Below are 15,801 nucleotides of genomic sequence, written 5' to 3'. Positions count from 1 at the left end.
CCACATTAGGGAAAAATGTAGTCCTTCACAGCTTATGACTGGAATATGTTGTTGACCTGAAGCAGAATTTAATGAACTTAATTGAGTGCAGGTGGTTTGGATTCATTTGGGGAAAGATATTTTTTTAGTTGATAAAGTACAGAAAGTATTGTATGCTTAGGGGACTTAAAGTACCGAGTATTGTGAAAATTATTGATTAAACTGAAAGTAAGATGGTGTAATGGCAAAGGGATGTGTGAATAAGAGTGTAGAGGTAAGCCAAAGGTTAAACTGAGGACCAAATTTATGTAGGACTGTAAATTTCACGTATGGAGGTAGGCAGTATCCTGTATTAGACCCAGGAAGTCATGGCAGGCTCAGTTAGATATGATGAGGAGCTTATCAAAATTGTACTTATGAGTAACAATTATTTTTTCTTTTTAAAGGCTCGATTCCTCCTGTCTAAGGTGAATCCATCACAGACGCACAATAATGCAATGTACGGAGGGGTAAGTGTTTTGTTCAGGTGATATTGCCTGAACCTTCTTCCTTTTGAAGTTCATTCATTAAATTTTTTAAGTTTGTGTAGTGAAACCTTTTTCAAATCTTCAGTTATACATTTTTGTAATTATAACAATCCCAATAATTTTGTCAGTTCTTTCCATTAAATTAATAAAAGTTTGAGTTGCAACTAGTACATATTTCTTTTGTTCTAATTCTTGTTTAATTGGGTTGCTAAACACTCAAAATTTAAATGATATTAATTTGAAATTCCCAATTTTTTGACTTTTCAGTCAGCCATCCCAGACCCCAATTCAACGGTATTTATTTATTCATTTATTTTTCATATTGGTGTTGGCCTTGATACTATGCTTTACATGTCCAGTCAGCTCTTTGTTATATATTTAAATTTTATGCTACTGGTGATGGTGATAAAAGAAATATGGGATTTTCATTGGCTTGTAGATACTTAAGTTAACTTGGTGTATAAGGTGCAGTCACATGCACTTCATACAATGGAAATGTTGAACACAAGGGTAAATTAATGACTGTGCATGTTTTAAGGTGGTTTAGAATACATTCGGTATACAAGAACAGTATTTTGACACACAATACTGTATACTCCTGCACTTTTTTGAGTGATGGTGGCTTTTATACCTCTCATGTATGCTACTACTGTATCTAGAAATTTATTATTCCACACAGAAAAGTTTTACTTAAGGGTACCCTTTATAACATCAAATGTGCCATTTTCTGATCAATTATCACACTTATCCTGTGGATCTGTTATTGTTAAGAAATAGTCCTGTTTAAGAGGTGATGGTTCTTTGATATTTCTTATGATTTTTCCACATTCACACTAGCAGTTTGTAATGATTTACAAGTGAGCCACTTATTCAGAAGCTCCACAAACCCAAAATGTCACTTTCCTTGCTTTTTTTACTTCACACAACCTCACTTGCCAAGGTAGATTTCATTGACGCTCGTTTATACTTTACACAGTGTGAGCATTGCTGGTACGTCATTAGTTGTAAAATTTGAGGAAATCTGCAGTAAATGGAGTTTTTGGAGAAGTTCCTACAAATACTGAGCTACTTTGAATATAATTATAGGTTCATTTATTTTATGAAACCTTCAAGGAAGTTACTCATAAAAGAAAGCCAATATAAACACAAAATTTCAGACTTTGCTTCCTTTTATTCGTTGATGCATAGCTTCCTTGTTATCAGTCCATTGTGGGAGTAACTTCCTCTCTTATCCTATTAAAAGTGGTGTCCCTCTGGGTTCTTCCATATTTCCTTCTGTCCATAAATGTGTCCAGTCTCAAACCCTAGTCACCTGTATGCTAATTATTATTCTTTTTATACTTTACTAACTCTCTCTCCTTTCTCTATTGCCCATTTTCTTTCTTGGGCCAAATATTATATCTCTTAATTTGGACCTTTGCAATTAAGAAAAGGTGACCTGATAAAATTCGTTAGTGCAAAATGCAATTTCTCCTTACTTGTTCTTTAAGTCTCTCTCATTTCCATCTCATAAAATATGGATTTTGAATGATCGGGGCCTGAACATGAAGGAGGGTGAAAGGCGTGCAAAGAATAGAGTGAATTGGAATGATGTAGTATACTGGGGTTGACGTGCTGTCTATGGATTGAACCAGGGCATGTGAAGCATCTGGGGTAAACCATGGAAAGTTTTGTGGGGCCTGGATGTGGAAAGGGAGCTGTGGTTTTGGTGCATTATACATGACAGCTAGAGACTGAGTGTGAACAAATGTGGCCTTTGTTGTCTTTTCCTAGCGCTACCTTGCGCAAATGTGGGGGGAGGGGGATGTCATTTCATGTGTGGCGGGGTGGCGACGGGAATGAATAAAGGCAGCAAGTATGAATCATATACATGTGTATATCTGTATATGTGTGTATGTATATATATATATTTTTTTTTTTTTTTTTTTTTTTTTTTATACTTTGTCGCTGTCTCCCGCGTCTGCGAGGTAGCGCAAGGAAACAGACGAAAGAAATGGCCCAACCCCCCCCCCCATACACATGTACATACACATGTCCACACACGTGTATACATACCTACACAGCTTTCCATGGTCCACCCCAGACGCCTCACATGCCTTGATTCACTCCACTGACAGCACGTCAACCCCTGTATACCACATCGCTCCAATTCACTCTATTCCTTGCCCTCCTTACACCCTCCTGCATGTTCAGGCCCCGATCACACAAAATCTTTTTCACTCCATCTTTCCACCTCCAATTTGGTCTCCCTCTTCTCCTCGTTCCCTCCACCTCCGACACATATATCCTCTTGGTCAATCTTTCCTCACTCATTCTCTCCATGTGCCCAAACCATTTCAAAACACCCTCTTCTGCTCTCTCAACCACGCTCTTTTTATTTCCACACATCTCTCTTACCCTTACGTTACTTACTCGATCAAACCACCTCACACCACACATTGTCCTCAAACATCTCATTTCCAGCACATCCATCCTCCTGCGCACAACTCTATCCATAGCCCACGCCTCGCAACCATACAACATTGTTGGAACCACTATTCCTTCAAACATACCCATTTTTGCTTTCCGAGATAATGTTCTCGACTTCCACACATTTTTCAAGGCTCCCAAAATTTTCGCCCCCTCCCCCACCCTATGATCCACTTCCGCTTCCATGGTTCCATCCGCTGACAGATCCACTCCCAGATATCTAAAACACTTCACTTCCTCCAGTTTTTCTCCATTCAAACTTACCTCCCAATTGACTTGACCCTCAACCCTACTGTACCTAATAACCTTGCTCTTATTCACATTTACTCTTAACTTTCTTCTTCCACACACTTTACCAAACTCAGTCACCAGCTTCTGCAGTTTCTCACATGAATCAGCCACCAGCGCTGTATCATCAGCGAACAACAACTGACTCACTTCCCAGGCTCTCTCATCCCCAACAGACTTCATACTTGCCCCTCTTTCCAGGACTCTTGCATTCACCTCCCTAACAACCCCATCCATAAACAAATTAAACAACCATGGAGACATCACACACCCCTGCCGCAAACCTACATTCACTGAGAACCAATCACTTTCCTCTCTTCCTACACGTACACATGCCTTACATCCTCGATAAAAACTTTTCACTGCTTCTAACAACTTGCCTCCCACACCATATATTCTTAATACCTTCCACAGAGCATCTCTATCAACTCTATCATATGCCTTCTCCAGATCCATAAATGCTACATACAAATCCATTTGCTTTTCTAAGTATTTCTCACATACATTCTTCAAAGCAAACACCTGATCCACACATCCTCTACCACTTCTGAAACCGCACTGCTCTTCCCCAATCTGATGCTCTGTACATGCCTTCACCCTCTCAATCAATACCCTCCCATATAATTTACCAGGAATACTCAACAAACTTATACCTCTGTAATTTGAGCACTCACTCTTATCCCCTTTGCCTTTGTACAATGGCACTATGCACGCATTCCGCCAATCCTCAGGCACCTCACCATGAGTCATACATACATTAAATAACCTTACCAACCAGTCAACAATACAGTCACCCCCTTTTTTAATAAATTCCACTGCAATACCATCCAAACCTGCTGCCTTGCCGGCTTTCATCTTCCGCAAAGCTTTTACTACCTCTTCTCTGTTTACCAAATCATTTTCCCTAACCCTCTCACTTTGCACACCACCTCGACCAAAACACCCTATATCTGCCACTCTGTCATCAGACACATTCAACAAACCTTCAAAATACTCATTCCATCTCCTTCTCACATCACCACTACTTGTTATCACCTCCCCATTTACGCCCTTCACTGAAGTTCCCATTTGCTCCCTTGTCTTACGCACCCTATTTACCTCCTTCCAGAACATCTTTTTATTCTCCCTAAAATTTACTGATAGTCTCTCACCCCAACTCTCATTTGCCCTTTTTTTCACCTCTTGCACCTTTCTCTTGACCTCCTGTCTCTTTCTTTTATACTTCTCCCACTCAATTGCATTTTTTCCCTGCAAAAATCGTCCAAATGCCTCTCTCTTCTCTTTCACTAATACTCTTACTTCTTCATCCCACCACTCACTACCCTTTCTAAACAGCCCACCTCCCACTCTTCTCATGCCACAAGCATCTTTTGCGCAATCCATCACTGATTCCCTAAATACATCCCATTCCTCCCCCACTCCCCTTACTTCCATTGTTCTCACCTTTTTCCATTCTGTACACAGTCTCTCCTGGTACTTCCCCACACAGGTCTCCTTCCCAAGCTCACTTATTCTCACCACCTTCTTCACCCCAACATTCACTCCTCTTTTCTGAAAACCCATACTAATCTTCACCTTAGCCTCCACAAGATAATGATCAGACAACCCTCCAGTTGCACCTCTCAGCACATTAACATCCAAAAGTCTCTCTTTCGCACGCCTGTCAATTAACACGTAATCCAATAACGCTCTCTGGCCATCTCTCCTACTTACATAAGTATACTTATGTATATCTCGCTTTTTAAACCAGGTATTCCCAATCATCAGTCCTTTTTCAGCACATAAATCTACAAGCTCTTCACCATTTCCATTTACAACACTGAACACCCCATGCATACCAATTATTCCCTCAACTGCCACATTACTCACCTTTGCATTCAAATCACCCATCACTATAACCCGGTCTCGTGCATCAAAACCGCTAACACACTCATTCAGCTGCTCCCAAAACACTTGCCTCTCATGATCTTTCTTCTCATGCCCAGGTGCATATGCACCAATAATCACCCACCTCTCTCCATCAACTTTCAATTTTACCCATATTAATCGAGAATTTACTTTCTTACATTCTATCACATACTCCCACAACTCCTGTTTAAGGAGTATTGCTACTCCTTCCCTTGCTCTTGTCCTCTCACTAACCCCTGACTTCACTCCCCAGACATTTCCAAACCACTCTTCCCCTTTACCCTTGAGCTTCGTTTCACTCAGAGCCAAAACATCCAGGTTCCTTTCCTCAAACATACTACCTATCTCTCCTTTTTTCACATCTTGGTTACATCCACACACATTTAGGCACCCCACTCTGAGCCTTCGAGGAGGATGATCACTCCCCGCGTGACTCCTTCTTCTGTTTCCCATTTTAGAAAGTTAATACAAGGAGGGGAGGATTTCCGGCCCCCCGCTCCCGTCCCCTCTAGTCGCTTTCTACGACACGCGAGGAATACGTGGGAATATATATATATATATATATATATATATATATATATATATATATATATATATATATATACGTTGAAATGTATAGGTATGTGTATGTGCGTGTGTGGACATGTATGTGTATACATGTGTGTGTGTGTGTGGGTGGGTTGGGCCATTCTTTCGTCTGTTTCGATGCGCTACCTCGCTAACGCGGGAGACAGCGACAAAGTATAATATATGTATATATAAATCATTTCCATCTCTTAAATTATAGATCATTAAATATCTATTTAATAACAAAATCACATAAGGCATAACCATATCATCAGTCTGTCCTTTGAGAGCTGATTCCAAATCCAAATATGTAGGCATCTTATTTGCCCTAGTATGGAGTACTGCTAGCATATTTGAAATAGCTTGTCCACCTCTCTCTTTGCCAGAGTGGAATCAAAAGCCCTCTTTTTCATTGATTCTTCAGCTGTTCTCTTTTCAACCATCATTTTGTGTCTGCCATGATGTTGCTGCCCTCTTCATGTTCTTCAGGTTTTATTTCAGCTACTGCCCTTGTGCGCTATGCAGCTGGTGTTCATGCCAGTATGGCTGAAATCCAGGACAATTGCCTGACTGCAGCTCCTTTTAGTTTCTGTTTATAGATGGCCAGATGATTGACATCTCTAATATCTAATACTTCCCTGAAGTAGCAGAACTCTTAATTCTTTTTGTTTCTTCTCACCTTCCTCCCATACCTTTATGCCTTCAAGTCAGGCCTGCAAGCACCTGAGGAGGCCTCAGTAATTTTTTCATTTCTTTCATCCACATTAGCCATGATTGGGACTTTTTTTTTTTTTGCATATGAATTGCCAGTTATTATTTAGAAAATAAGTAAGTTGCTCTCTCAAAGTGCTTAAAAATGTTAACTAGAATCCTTTAGATAAACATTTGCCCAAATGATAACAGAATTTTTAGAGAAGTATTCAGAAGCATGCAAGCTGTTTGGTAGATTGAAATCAGTTGATCAACTGTGTCATCTGATACTAACATGTGAGCCCCACATGAAGCTGTGTTGCAGATGTTAAACCTGACACTGGAACTGTAAAACATTGCATTTTGAATGATGTTCCTAAAATATCTTGCTACTTTTTTGTTTTCTTGAGTTGTATCTGATATTTCTACTCATTACTCAAGTTTTGGAGTAACTTTTACCTTTTATTTGTAATATTAATATGCAAGGATCATTTTAACCTTTGAATTGTTGTGCAGGAAGGATGACATTTATACTGTGAAATTCAGTTGATTACTGATAGAAAAGATAGATCAAAATTAAAAACCCAGCAATTTGTATAACTAATATCTAATCCAAAGATTTATTTTCATACATATTCACCATTTCCTGTATTAGCAAAGTAGAGCATCAAGAACAGATGATTGAAAAATGCACGAAAATTTTATTTGCTCATTGTGAGAAAACTTATCAGCAAAATATATCCTCTTGATGATTATTTATTGGCCTGTCAGTGTGCCATTATCTTGTCTTTTCATTCAAGTAGGAGTAAGCTGAAATCAGTTTTCTAATAGAGGTGCACGTTTTCACAGTTTTGGTTATGCAAGAATTTTTAGATGTCTAATGTATTCATTTCTGTATTCCTGTAATGTTTTGTTCTTTGTCAGCTGTTAAGCTGTTCCATGTTCTCTTATGTAATATTAGATCCTTTAAGAAATTGATTCTGTTGCTGTTTATGGTGTTGTCCCAGATTCACATTACTTCATCAAACCACTCATTATTTCTCAAATTTGCTTAATCTAGACCAATTTTTAGTAAAACTAGTCATTTTTGTTTGCTCACTTGATGAGCTGTCGTCATCACTTAGCTTCAGACATATTTTGATCCCCAAGTTCGTTGGGCCTCTTGAACCGAAACTTTTGAGAAATGCTATCATTTGGCATCATTCAGGATGATCCTTTATCAAGTTTTCTTGTATCATGACGACTGAGCATCTAATATGGCCATCATAAGAGAAAATGGTCTCTTTATTAGATATCGTAAATCATGTCAGAAACCAGCACGCAGATTTAACACTGTTGCAAATGTGGAAATCATAGATAGGTGGTCCTCTATTAAGTTTCCTTTTATTTTGCTGATCTGACCTCTAGTATGGCCACTGTAATCTGTCATCAGTCTTCATTGGCTAAATTTTTAAGAATATTAATTCCAGAGTGGGTCAGTACATCTGAAAGTTAATTGGAAAGATAGAATTTTACTCAAATTTGCATTTTTCAGTATCTGACATGGCTGCCTTGAGCCATATGGTCTCTGGCTGGATGAAATTTAAGAATTTTGTTAGAATCCAATAAGTAGGTTGAGCTTTGACAAGCAGAAATGGTCACCTCATGTTTCCTAATTTCATGCCAGTCATATATTTGTTATGGCTGCTATACTGGCTCTCATTGGCTGATTTTTTGATTAAACGGGCCAAATGACCTGAAACTTAGAGACAGTGATCAGGAGGTTATCTTTTGTCAATTTTGTGTTTTTTTTGTTTATTGCAAATCATACATGATCAATAAAAGACCATCATTGGTTTTAAATGAAATTTCAGAAATCTTTTCAGAAACAGCTGCTTTTGTTGTTTGTTAACTTTTAGCATTAATCTTCTCGGAAACCATCTATATCCAGGTGAATGATACAGACACTCTGAGCCTTTGATTGTACTAACCGGGTTGATACAGTTGTCTGCCTTTAGTATGTGTTAATGAGCCTTTTCCTAGGCAGATGAGATTCCCAACAAGATAGTTTGTGGCTGAGGATGTGTGTTAAGGAAAGTAGGGAATTGAACTGTGAAGCTATATTATCATTAGAGTATAGTAGAGGTACTATGAATATATGCTTAATAAAAGAAGAATAAATATTAAGTACTTGATTGAGGCTGACATGCAGTGGAACAGGATATTTGAAAGGATAAAAAAAGAATTAAGCATGTGGGGAAATTTAAGCCTAGATGTGCATGGAAATATTAATGATCGTCCATCATTTGATTAGAGCCACAGTGAACAGTGAAGATGATATATTAACTGTAGATCCACATGAAAATATTTGTTGATATGTAACTTATGTGTCTTTCCAATATGGCATGTCTTTATCAAATATCATTTTACAGGATGGTGGTGCACCTGTTCTCACAGATGATGTGAGCTTGCAAGTCTTCATGGAACACCTCAAAAAACTAGCAGTTACATCTAATGCTTAAAGGAACCTTTCCTAATGAAAACTAGTTATAGTGTTGTATTATGTAAATAGGGAAAACATTAGGGATTCATTTTCAACGGTTCAAATTTTGTAGTTTCATAGAAAGCTGGAAATTTTAGGTTTTGTCTTATAACTATAAATTCATATTAAATTCAGATTCATATAAATTTGGAATTTATATTAAAAATAAAAGATCTGCTCAGTTTGGAGGTTGAAATTGTTTTCTTTCTTTGTTGATTTTTGTAAGTAAACAGGCCACAGGTAAGCTGTGTAGCATTAGAAGTTTAGTCATTGTGTTGTAAATACATAATGCTCAAACCAGTCAGCAGGTTTAGACATTATTATATCTGTGTTAATTGTGTATCGTGTATATAAATACCTTCTTTTACATTTAAGAAATGTATTTACCTGTTTGAATAATGAGAATGTTCTGCTCTGTGGGGCTGTATCTCCTGAATGTGCAATTATGAATTTATATGAGAGAACCTGGAAAAAGTGGAGGGTTTTAGATGCCTAGAATTGGACATGTCAATTAATGGAATTATGGGGATAAAAATACACCATCGAGTAGGGGAGAAGGCAAAGGTCGTGGATGCACTGAGGAGTGTGTGGAAAGAGAAGTCACTGTATGAAAGGGCAAAAATAGTTATATTTGAAGTGGTGGTCTTGATGATCCTGTTTGAATACAGATGATTCTGTTTGAATACCAATCATGAGCTGTAAAATGCAAAAGGACGGGAGATGTGGATGTGTTAGAAATAAATTTTTGAGGACAATATTAGTGAGAGGAGGGTTGATAAAAGAGGCTTGATGGTAATTAGGGCACACTAATACACAGATTAGCACCCAGGATACTTTCTAGAAAATGGAGCATTAAGCAAGACAGCACTCTATGGGGTCATTATATTACTGCATATATGGAGATGCGTTCTTGATGACATTATATACAGTATTGTTTATGAGGGTTGCATGCATTAGTAAACTCAACTTATTACAGTAACATATCTTTTCTACTTATTAACAAACTATACAATATTGTATTGATAAATAGAGTGAGATGGATGATTTAGATGGATAAAATAGAGGTAGTGGTGAAAGAAGCTATGGGGAGGAGATTGTGTTAAGTGTTGAGGTGATGCATCTTTCACTTTCTTTGGTAACACTGGCCACTGCATTGCTGGGGGCTATTAAATAACTAATGTCTAACCACAAAATTGTGTAAGTATGAATGAGGAATAGCATATCCCTTTAACATTGTTACATAACATTTTGAAATGTGGAGAAACAGAAAGGTGGGATGGTTAGAGAGGTGAAGTACAAAAATATGGTAAAATACACTAGGTGTGTTGTTTAATGGTCCTCACTTACTGTAGCTTTGCTTGGCCTACCTTCCATTTTTTCTAGTAATCTGCTCCATGAATGCATCATCTTTGTTGCTGTTAACTTCATGTTTATCATTGCAGAAGCTCTTATCATGTCTGCATTTGTTAATTATGGTTCTAAACATCAGTATAGCCAATTTGAAATTCATATAACAATGACAAATTATTTCATAGGTATATTTTATTTACTATTAATCTGAATATAAAAAGTGTGGGGGTAAGGCCTGAGCGTTGAGTTGTCATTGCGCATGTTTTATTGTTTCTTTTACCAACTCTATTTATTATTGTTTATCATTATGTTTTGTCTCATGCATTATGTCTTGTCATAATCAAAGAGATTTACTGAAACCAAGTTTTCGTGTAACAGCAAAGTAAAATTACTAGCTGCACCAGTCAGTTTTGTCAAGGTCAGTATGGTGCTGACAACACTGCTTCCACTTTTGCTAAACGCCTCCATCCTCATCTTAGCTCACTTTAAGTGCTGTTCAGATAACCACTGTCCGTAAAATCTCTCTCTACACAATCAGAAGACAGATCATTATCAAGTAATTTGGGATATCCTGTTACTCTAAATGTATCTAAAAGCCATCCACTGTCCTTCCTTTTTTAGGTAGCTCATGAGAATGTGCTGTCATATGTATGGTTGGAGGATAACTGAGTATAAGGAGAAATTATTGCACTCTGCCTTCTTGAAAGTCTCCCAGGCTTGGTGGGCAGTCTTCAAACAGATGCATGAATGTTTATCGAGAGCTGTCCAGCTTGTGTAAATATCAATCTACAGAACTCAAGGGCTTCATGTGAATATTGGTAAATTGTGGATAATATGTAAGAATGTACTGTTATTGGATAAATTCATTACTTTCCATATACTTTTATATTAAGGGGTATTGAATATGGTAAATGGACAGTGAAACTGAAAAGGTACTACAATGGGATTAAGTTTAATTATAGCAAGTAGATTTCTGATACTTTCACTGGCATAGTTTACCTGGATTTGTACACTGTAATGTGTGAGTAGTGGATTGATATCAACCATCCCCTCCTACCAAAATGAATGCCACCTCCTGGGAACAGGAGATTGGTAATGTTAGCTATTGTGGAAAAGATTGCAGTAATTTTATGAATCCCCTTATGTTGTGTCTCCTTGAAAACTGGGTATCCCTACCAATTTGTCAGTCTGCATGGTGAAGGTTTTGAATCCTGTTTTTACAGAATTCATCCATTTAAAAAGGGTGTGCCTGTAAGAATTTGATTCGTCACGTAGAGATAAGAATAAAATTGATGGGAAAAGTCACATAGTAAAAACTGTGTGAACTAACATATGTCTAACTGCTTGTAAACAAGTCATTCCTTGGTAATTTGAATGAATGTTAGTATATTTGGTTCAGGCAAAAGTTCCAGATTGGCTTATGTTATGTATAAAGTAAAATGAAACTCGGCTAAATTCAGTTCATCAAAGATGGCTTCCTACTGTTCCAATGGGGTTTTTTACGTCCTTGACCATCCATACAGATTGTGTTATATGTGACAGTACACAGTTATCCAGGTGACAGTTACCTTTCCCTTGAAATAGGCGTTTCAAAGTAATCCAAAAATGGGGATAAAACCTCATGCACTAGGTGGCACTTAAAATAGTTCTATCGGTACTTACATGATGGGTAGTAACCACAAGATTTTGGGTTCTTTGTTTATGTATCTCAAACATAACTCCGGTTCACATGTGGGTGGATCAAATGTTTGATTACCACTTTAGTAATACGGAGTAACAGAATCAGAGAACTAATTCAAAGCACAGTAAACCCTTGATTTAACGGACCACGACATAATTGATTTCGGATTTAACAACCTCGACACGATTATTTATGATTTAAAAGATCAAAATGGAATAAAAAAATCTCAAACTATATGCATTTCATATCACACTTGTGTTTGGTAACATGGGGTAGACTCGTTTTCAGTGCTTTGTTTCAGTCTCAGTCTGCCTCAGGCTATCATGCAGTGAGATTGTATACAGTGTTTCTGTTATTTCAGAATTGTGACTTTATGAATAAAATGATTTTGCAGTCCTTACAATTCTAAGTGGCATCAAGTGATAGAGGAATTAAAAGAAAGCATGTAGCAAAAAAGTAGGTTACATTTGATTTAATGGACTTTTGGCATTAATGGTTTCCCTTCCCCCTATTAGTCTGTTAAATGGAGGGTTTACTGTATGAGGAACTTTTTGATACAATAATTTCATTATCTGCTTTAACTGACACAAATACAAAGGATACATATGTCAGAAGTAGAAGGGTGGGAAAGAAGGGAAGCCCAAATTGGATTTAGAAGGATACAGTGAAAAATATGTCGACAAATCATGACCTGAATATGCATGAGTGAAAGGTGTGCAGGGGATAGAGTGAATTGGAGCAGTGTGGTATAAAGAAGCTGTCAGTGGACTAAATAAGGGCACATGAAGCTGTGGAGAGGAACCATGTAAAGGTCTGTGGGGGCTGGTTGTGGATAGGGTGCTTTGGTTTTGGTGCATTACATATGACAGATAATGAATAGGTACGAGCAAATGAAGCATTTTCTTTGTTCCTGGTGCTATCACACTAACATGAGAAACAGCAAATGAAAAATAAATTATTTTTTATCATGTTAATGGACCTACACAGACTTTGTAACAAAAGCTTTCAACATCATAAATGGTGATATTATAAGTGGGTAACCTATGTCAGAAGTAAGCCCTTTCCAAAAATTAATCCTCCTTGTACACACATTCAGCTTTGATCAGCTATAATGATAAAGATATTTGTTACTTTAAAACCCAGATATCTCCTTAGTGCCTATAATGAGAGCTGTTATGCATACATAGTGCAGTGGAAACATAAATAAGCTCATAAGCTTTTAGTTGAAAGCTTACATTTAATAGATTCTTGTTACACTTGTCAGTTTTATAGTGTTTTAACCTTGACAAAATTTGCCTTCAAAGTATTTCTCATTAAACCGACTATACAAATGACAATTTAGTGTAAAAGTTGTAGTATCTACAAAGCTCTTATTTCTAGAAATTTCAGCGTCTCCTAAAACTTAAGCATATTGTAATAACCAGTATCCATATAATTTTACATGCTTGTTTTGACCTGCTCTCAATACTTATTGACTATGTTTCTGACTTTGAATCAAACATTGTTGTTAAAGATAGAGAATCTAGTAAAACTGTAATACAACAGTTAGAAACTACTGCATGAATGGTTCAAACAGAAATGAAGAGGATATGCACCAGTTTCAGGTCTACCAATGAATGAATAATATTTCTCCCCCTCTTTCAAGTTGTTTCAAATTGTAATTATTATATAAAAGCAACCACAGTGCATTATTGCAGTGTTCCTGACCGTGATGCATTCAGGGGCTGCCCAGGGTTGAAGCCTGATTGTGGCAGTCGGTCCACAGTCGCCTGCAAAATGCATGCAAAGCAGTATATCTACCAGTATTCCAGTGACTGAAGTTACATGCTTTGTGTTATCATACAAATTTTGAGAACTTTTATATGCAGAAGGGCAAAGATAAGAAAAGGTTAATTTAAAAAAGAAATTAGGTACTTGTGCAGATAAGCAATACATGAGGTAAACACAAGAAAGCTGAATAACAAGTTTGGCTTTAAGGGAGCCTTAGCCATCCAAAATAGACTAACCAGCTTCCAATAGCAATTCCACTCCAAAGAACCTAAAGTATTCCAGGTCCTCTCCATTCAAACTTGCTCTTAAGCTATCCTTTCTCAACCCCCTACTGCATCTCCTCAACCCACTATTGTTAACATTTACTCTCATTTTCTCCTTTTACACACATCCCACACACAGTGATCAGCTTTTGGAAGTTCTTGCAAGAGTCTGCTATAATATCTTGCGTGATTTGATGGGAGAAAGAGAAGCCACATACAGACTGTAGCTCAGGTGGTTTATTTCTGCCATTCTTGTACCACTGGCCTAATATATTATGATTATACAGGTCTATACATATTATAACTTTGATAAGAATAACAACTAATAATTGGCACGCTGTCATTGGACTAAACCAGGGCATTTGAAACATCTGAGGTAAACCATGTAAAGGTCTGTGGGGCCTGGAAGTAGATAGGGAGCTGTGGTTTCAGTACACTACACATGACATAGAGACTCTGTGTGAATGAATGTAGTCTTTTTTGTCATTTTTCCTTGCACTACCTCACTAAAGCGGGGGTGCAGCGATGCCATTTCCTGTGGAGCAGGGTGGCGACAGGAATGGATGAAGGCAAGCAAGTATGAATATGTACATGTGTATATACGTGTATATGAGTGGATGGGCTAGTCTTTGTCTGTTTCCTGGTGCTATCTTGCTGACCTAGGAAACAGTGATTATGTATAATAATAATAAAATATATATATATATATATATATATATATATATATATATATATATATCAAGATACTGCTTACGTATTCCCCGCGTTTCATAGAAGGCGACTAAAGGGGCGGGAGCAGGGGGCTGGAATTTCCCCCTCCTTGTATATAAATTTCTAAACAGGGAAACAGGAGTCAAGCATGGAGTGCTCAAACTCCTTGAAGGCTCAGACTGGGGTGTGTGGATGTAACCATAATGAGAAGAAAGGAGAGATAGGTAATATGTTTAAGGAAAGAAACCTGGATGTTCTCTCTCGGTGAAACTAAGCTCAAGGGTAAAGGGGAAGAGTGGTTTGGGAGTAAAGTGAGGGGTTATTGAGAGGACAAGAGCTAAGGAAGGAATAGCACTACTAAAGCAGTTGTGGGAGTATGTGATAGAGTGTAAGAAAGTAAATTCTAGATGGGGAGAGATGAGTGATTATCGGTGCCTATGCACCCAGCCATGAGAAGAAAGATCACATGAGGCAAGTGTTTTGGGAGCAGCTAAATAAGTGTGTTAACAGCTTTGTTGCACAAGACTGAGTTATAGTGATGGCTGATCTAAATGTGAAGGCAAGGAATGTGGCAGTTGAGGATATAACTGGTGTACATGGGGCATTCAGTGTTGTAAATGGAAATGGTGAAGAGCTTGTGGATTTGTGTGCTGAAAAATACTGGTGATTGGGAATACCTGGTTAAAAAAAGGAGACATACATAAGTATTTGTATGTGAGTAGGAGAGATGGCCAAAAGGCACTACTAATGGATTACATGTTAATTGATAGGCATGTAAAAGAGAGACTTTTGGATATTACTATGCTGAGAGGGGCAGCTGGAGGGATGTCTGATCACTATCTTATGGAGGTGAAGGTGAAGATTTGTAGAGGTTTTCAAAAAAGAAGAGAGAATGTTGGAGAGCAGAGTGGTGAAAGTAAGTGAGCTTGGAAAGGAGACTTGTGTGAGAAAGTACTAGAAGAGATTGAGTGTAGAATGGCAAAAGGCGAGAGCCAATAACGTGAGGGGAGTGGGTGTATTTAGGGAAGTAGTAATGGCTTGCGCAGATGATGCATGTGGCATGAGAAAGGTGGGAGG

At 37.7% G+C, this 15,801-nt stretch overlaps 2 protein-coding genes across 6 annotated transcripts in view; one reads left to right on the top strand and one right to left on the bottom strand.

The window, feature by feature from the left end:
* Sec23 (transport protein Sec23) overlaps positions 1–9,289 on the top strand; it is a 74,144-nt gene extending 64,855 nt beyond the window's left edge. For 2 of the 4 annotated variants that reach the window (XM_071686578.1, XM_071686577.1), the window contains exons 16-18: positions 426–488; positions 774–800; positions 8,840–9,289. In XM_071686578.1, the coding sequence (XP_071542679.1) occupies positions 426–488; positions 774–800; positions 8,840–8,929 (180 nt within the window). In that variant the 3' untranslated portion in view covers positions 8,930–9,289. The remainder of the gene's footprint in view (positions 1–425; positions 489–773; positions 801–8,839) is intronic. The other 2 variants (XM_071686579.1, XM_071686581.1) reach the window with 1 other exon arrangement.
* A 4,007-nt stretch (positions 9,290–13,296) lies between these two features.
* The window catches only part of LOC139761926 (lymphokine-activated killer T-cell-originated protein kinase), a 39,886-nt gene continuing 37,381 nt past the window's right edge, over positions 13,297–15,801 (bottom strand). For both annotated transcript variants that reach the window (XR_011715644.1, XR_011715645.1), the window contains exon 8: positions 13,297–13,749. The gene's annotated coding sequence lies outside the window, so the exon portion shown is untranslated. The remainder of the gene's footprint in view (positions 13,750–15,801) is intronic.

The sequence above is a fragment of the Panulirus ornatus genome, chromosome 42, assembly GCF_036320965.1.
Source record: "Panulirus ornatus isolate Po-2019 chromosome 42, ASM3632096v1, whole genome shotgun sequence".
NCBI classification, from domain to species: domain Eukaryota; kingdom Metazoa; phylum Arthropoda; class Malacostraca; order Decapoda; family Palinuridae; genus Panulirus; species Panulirus ornatus.
The sequence above is the reverse complement of the archived record's forward strand: the minus strand, read 5'-3'. Positions and strand labels throughout refer to the sequence as shown.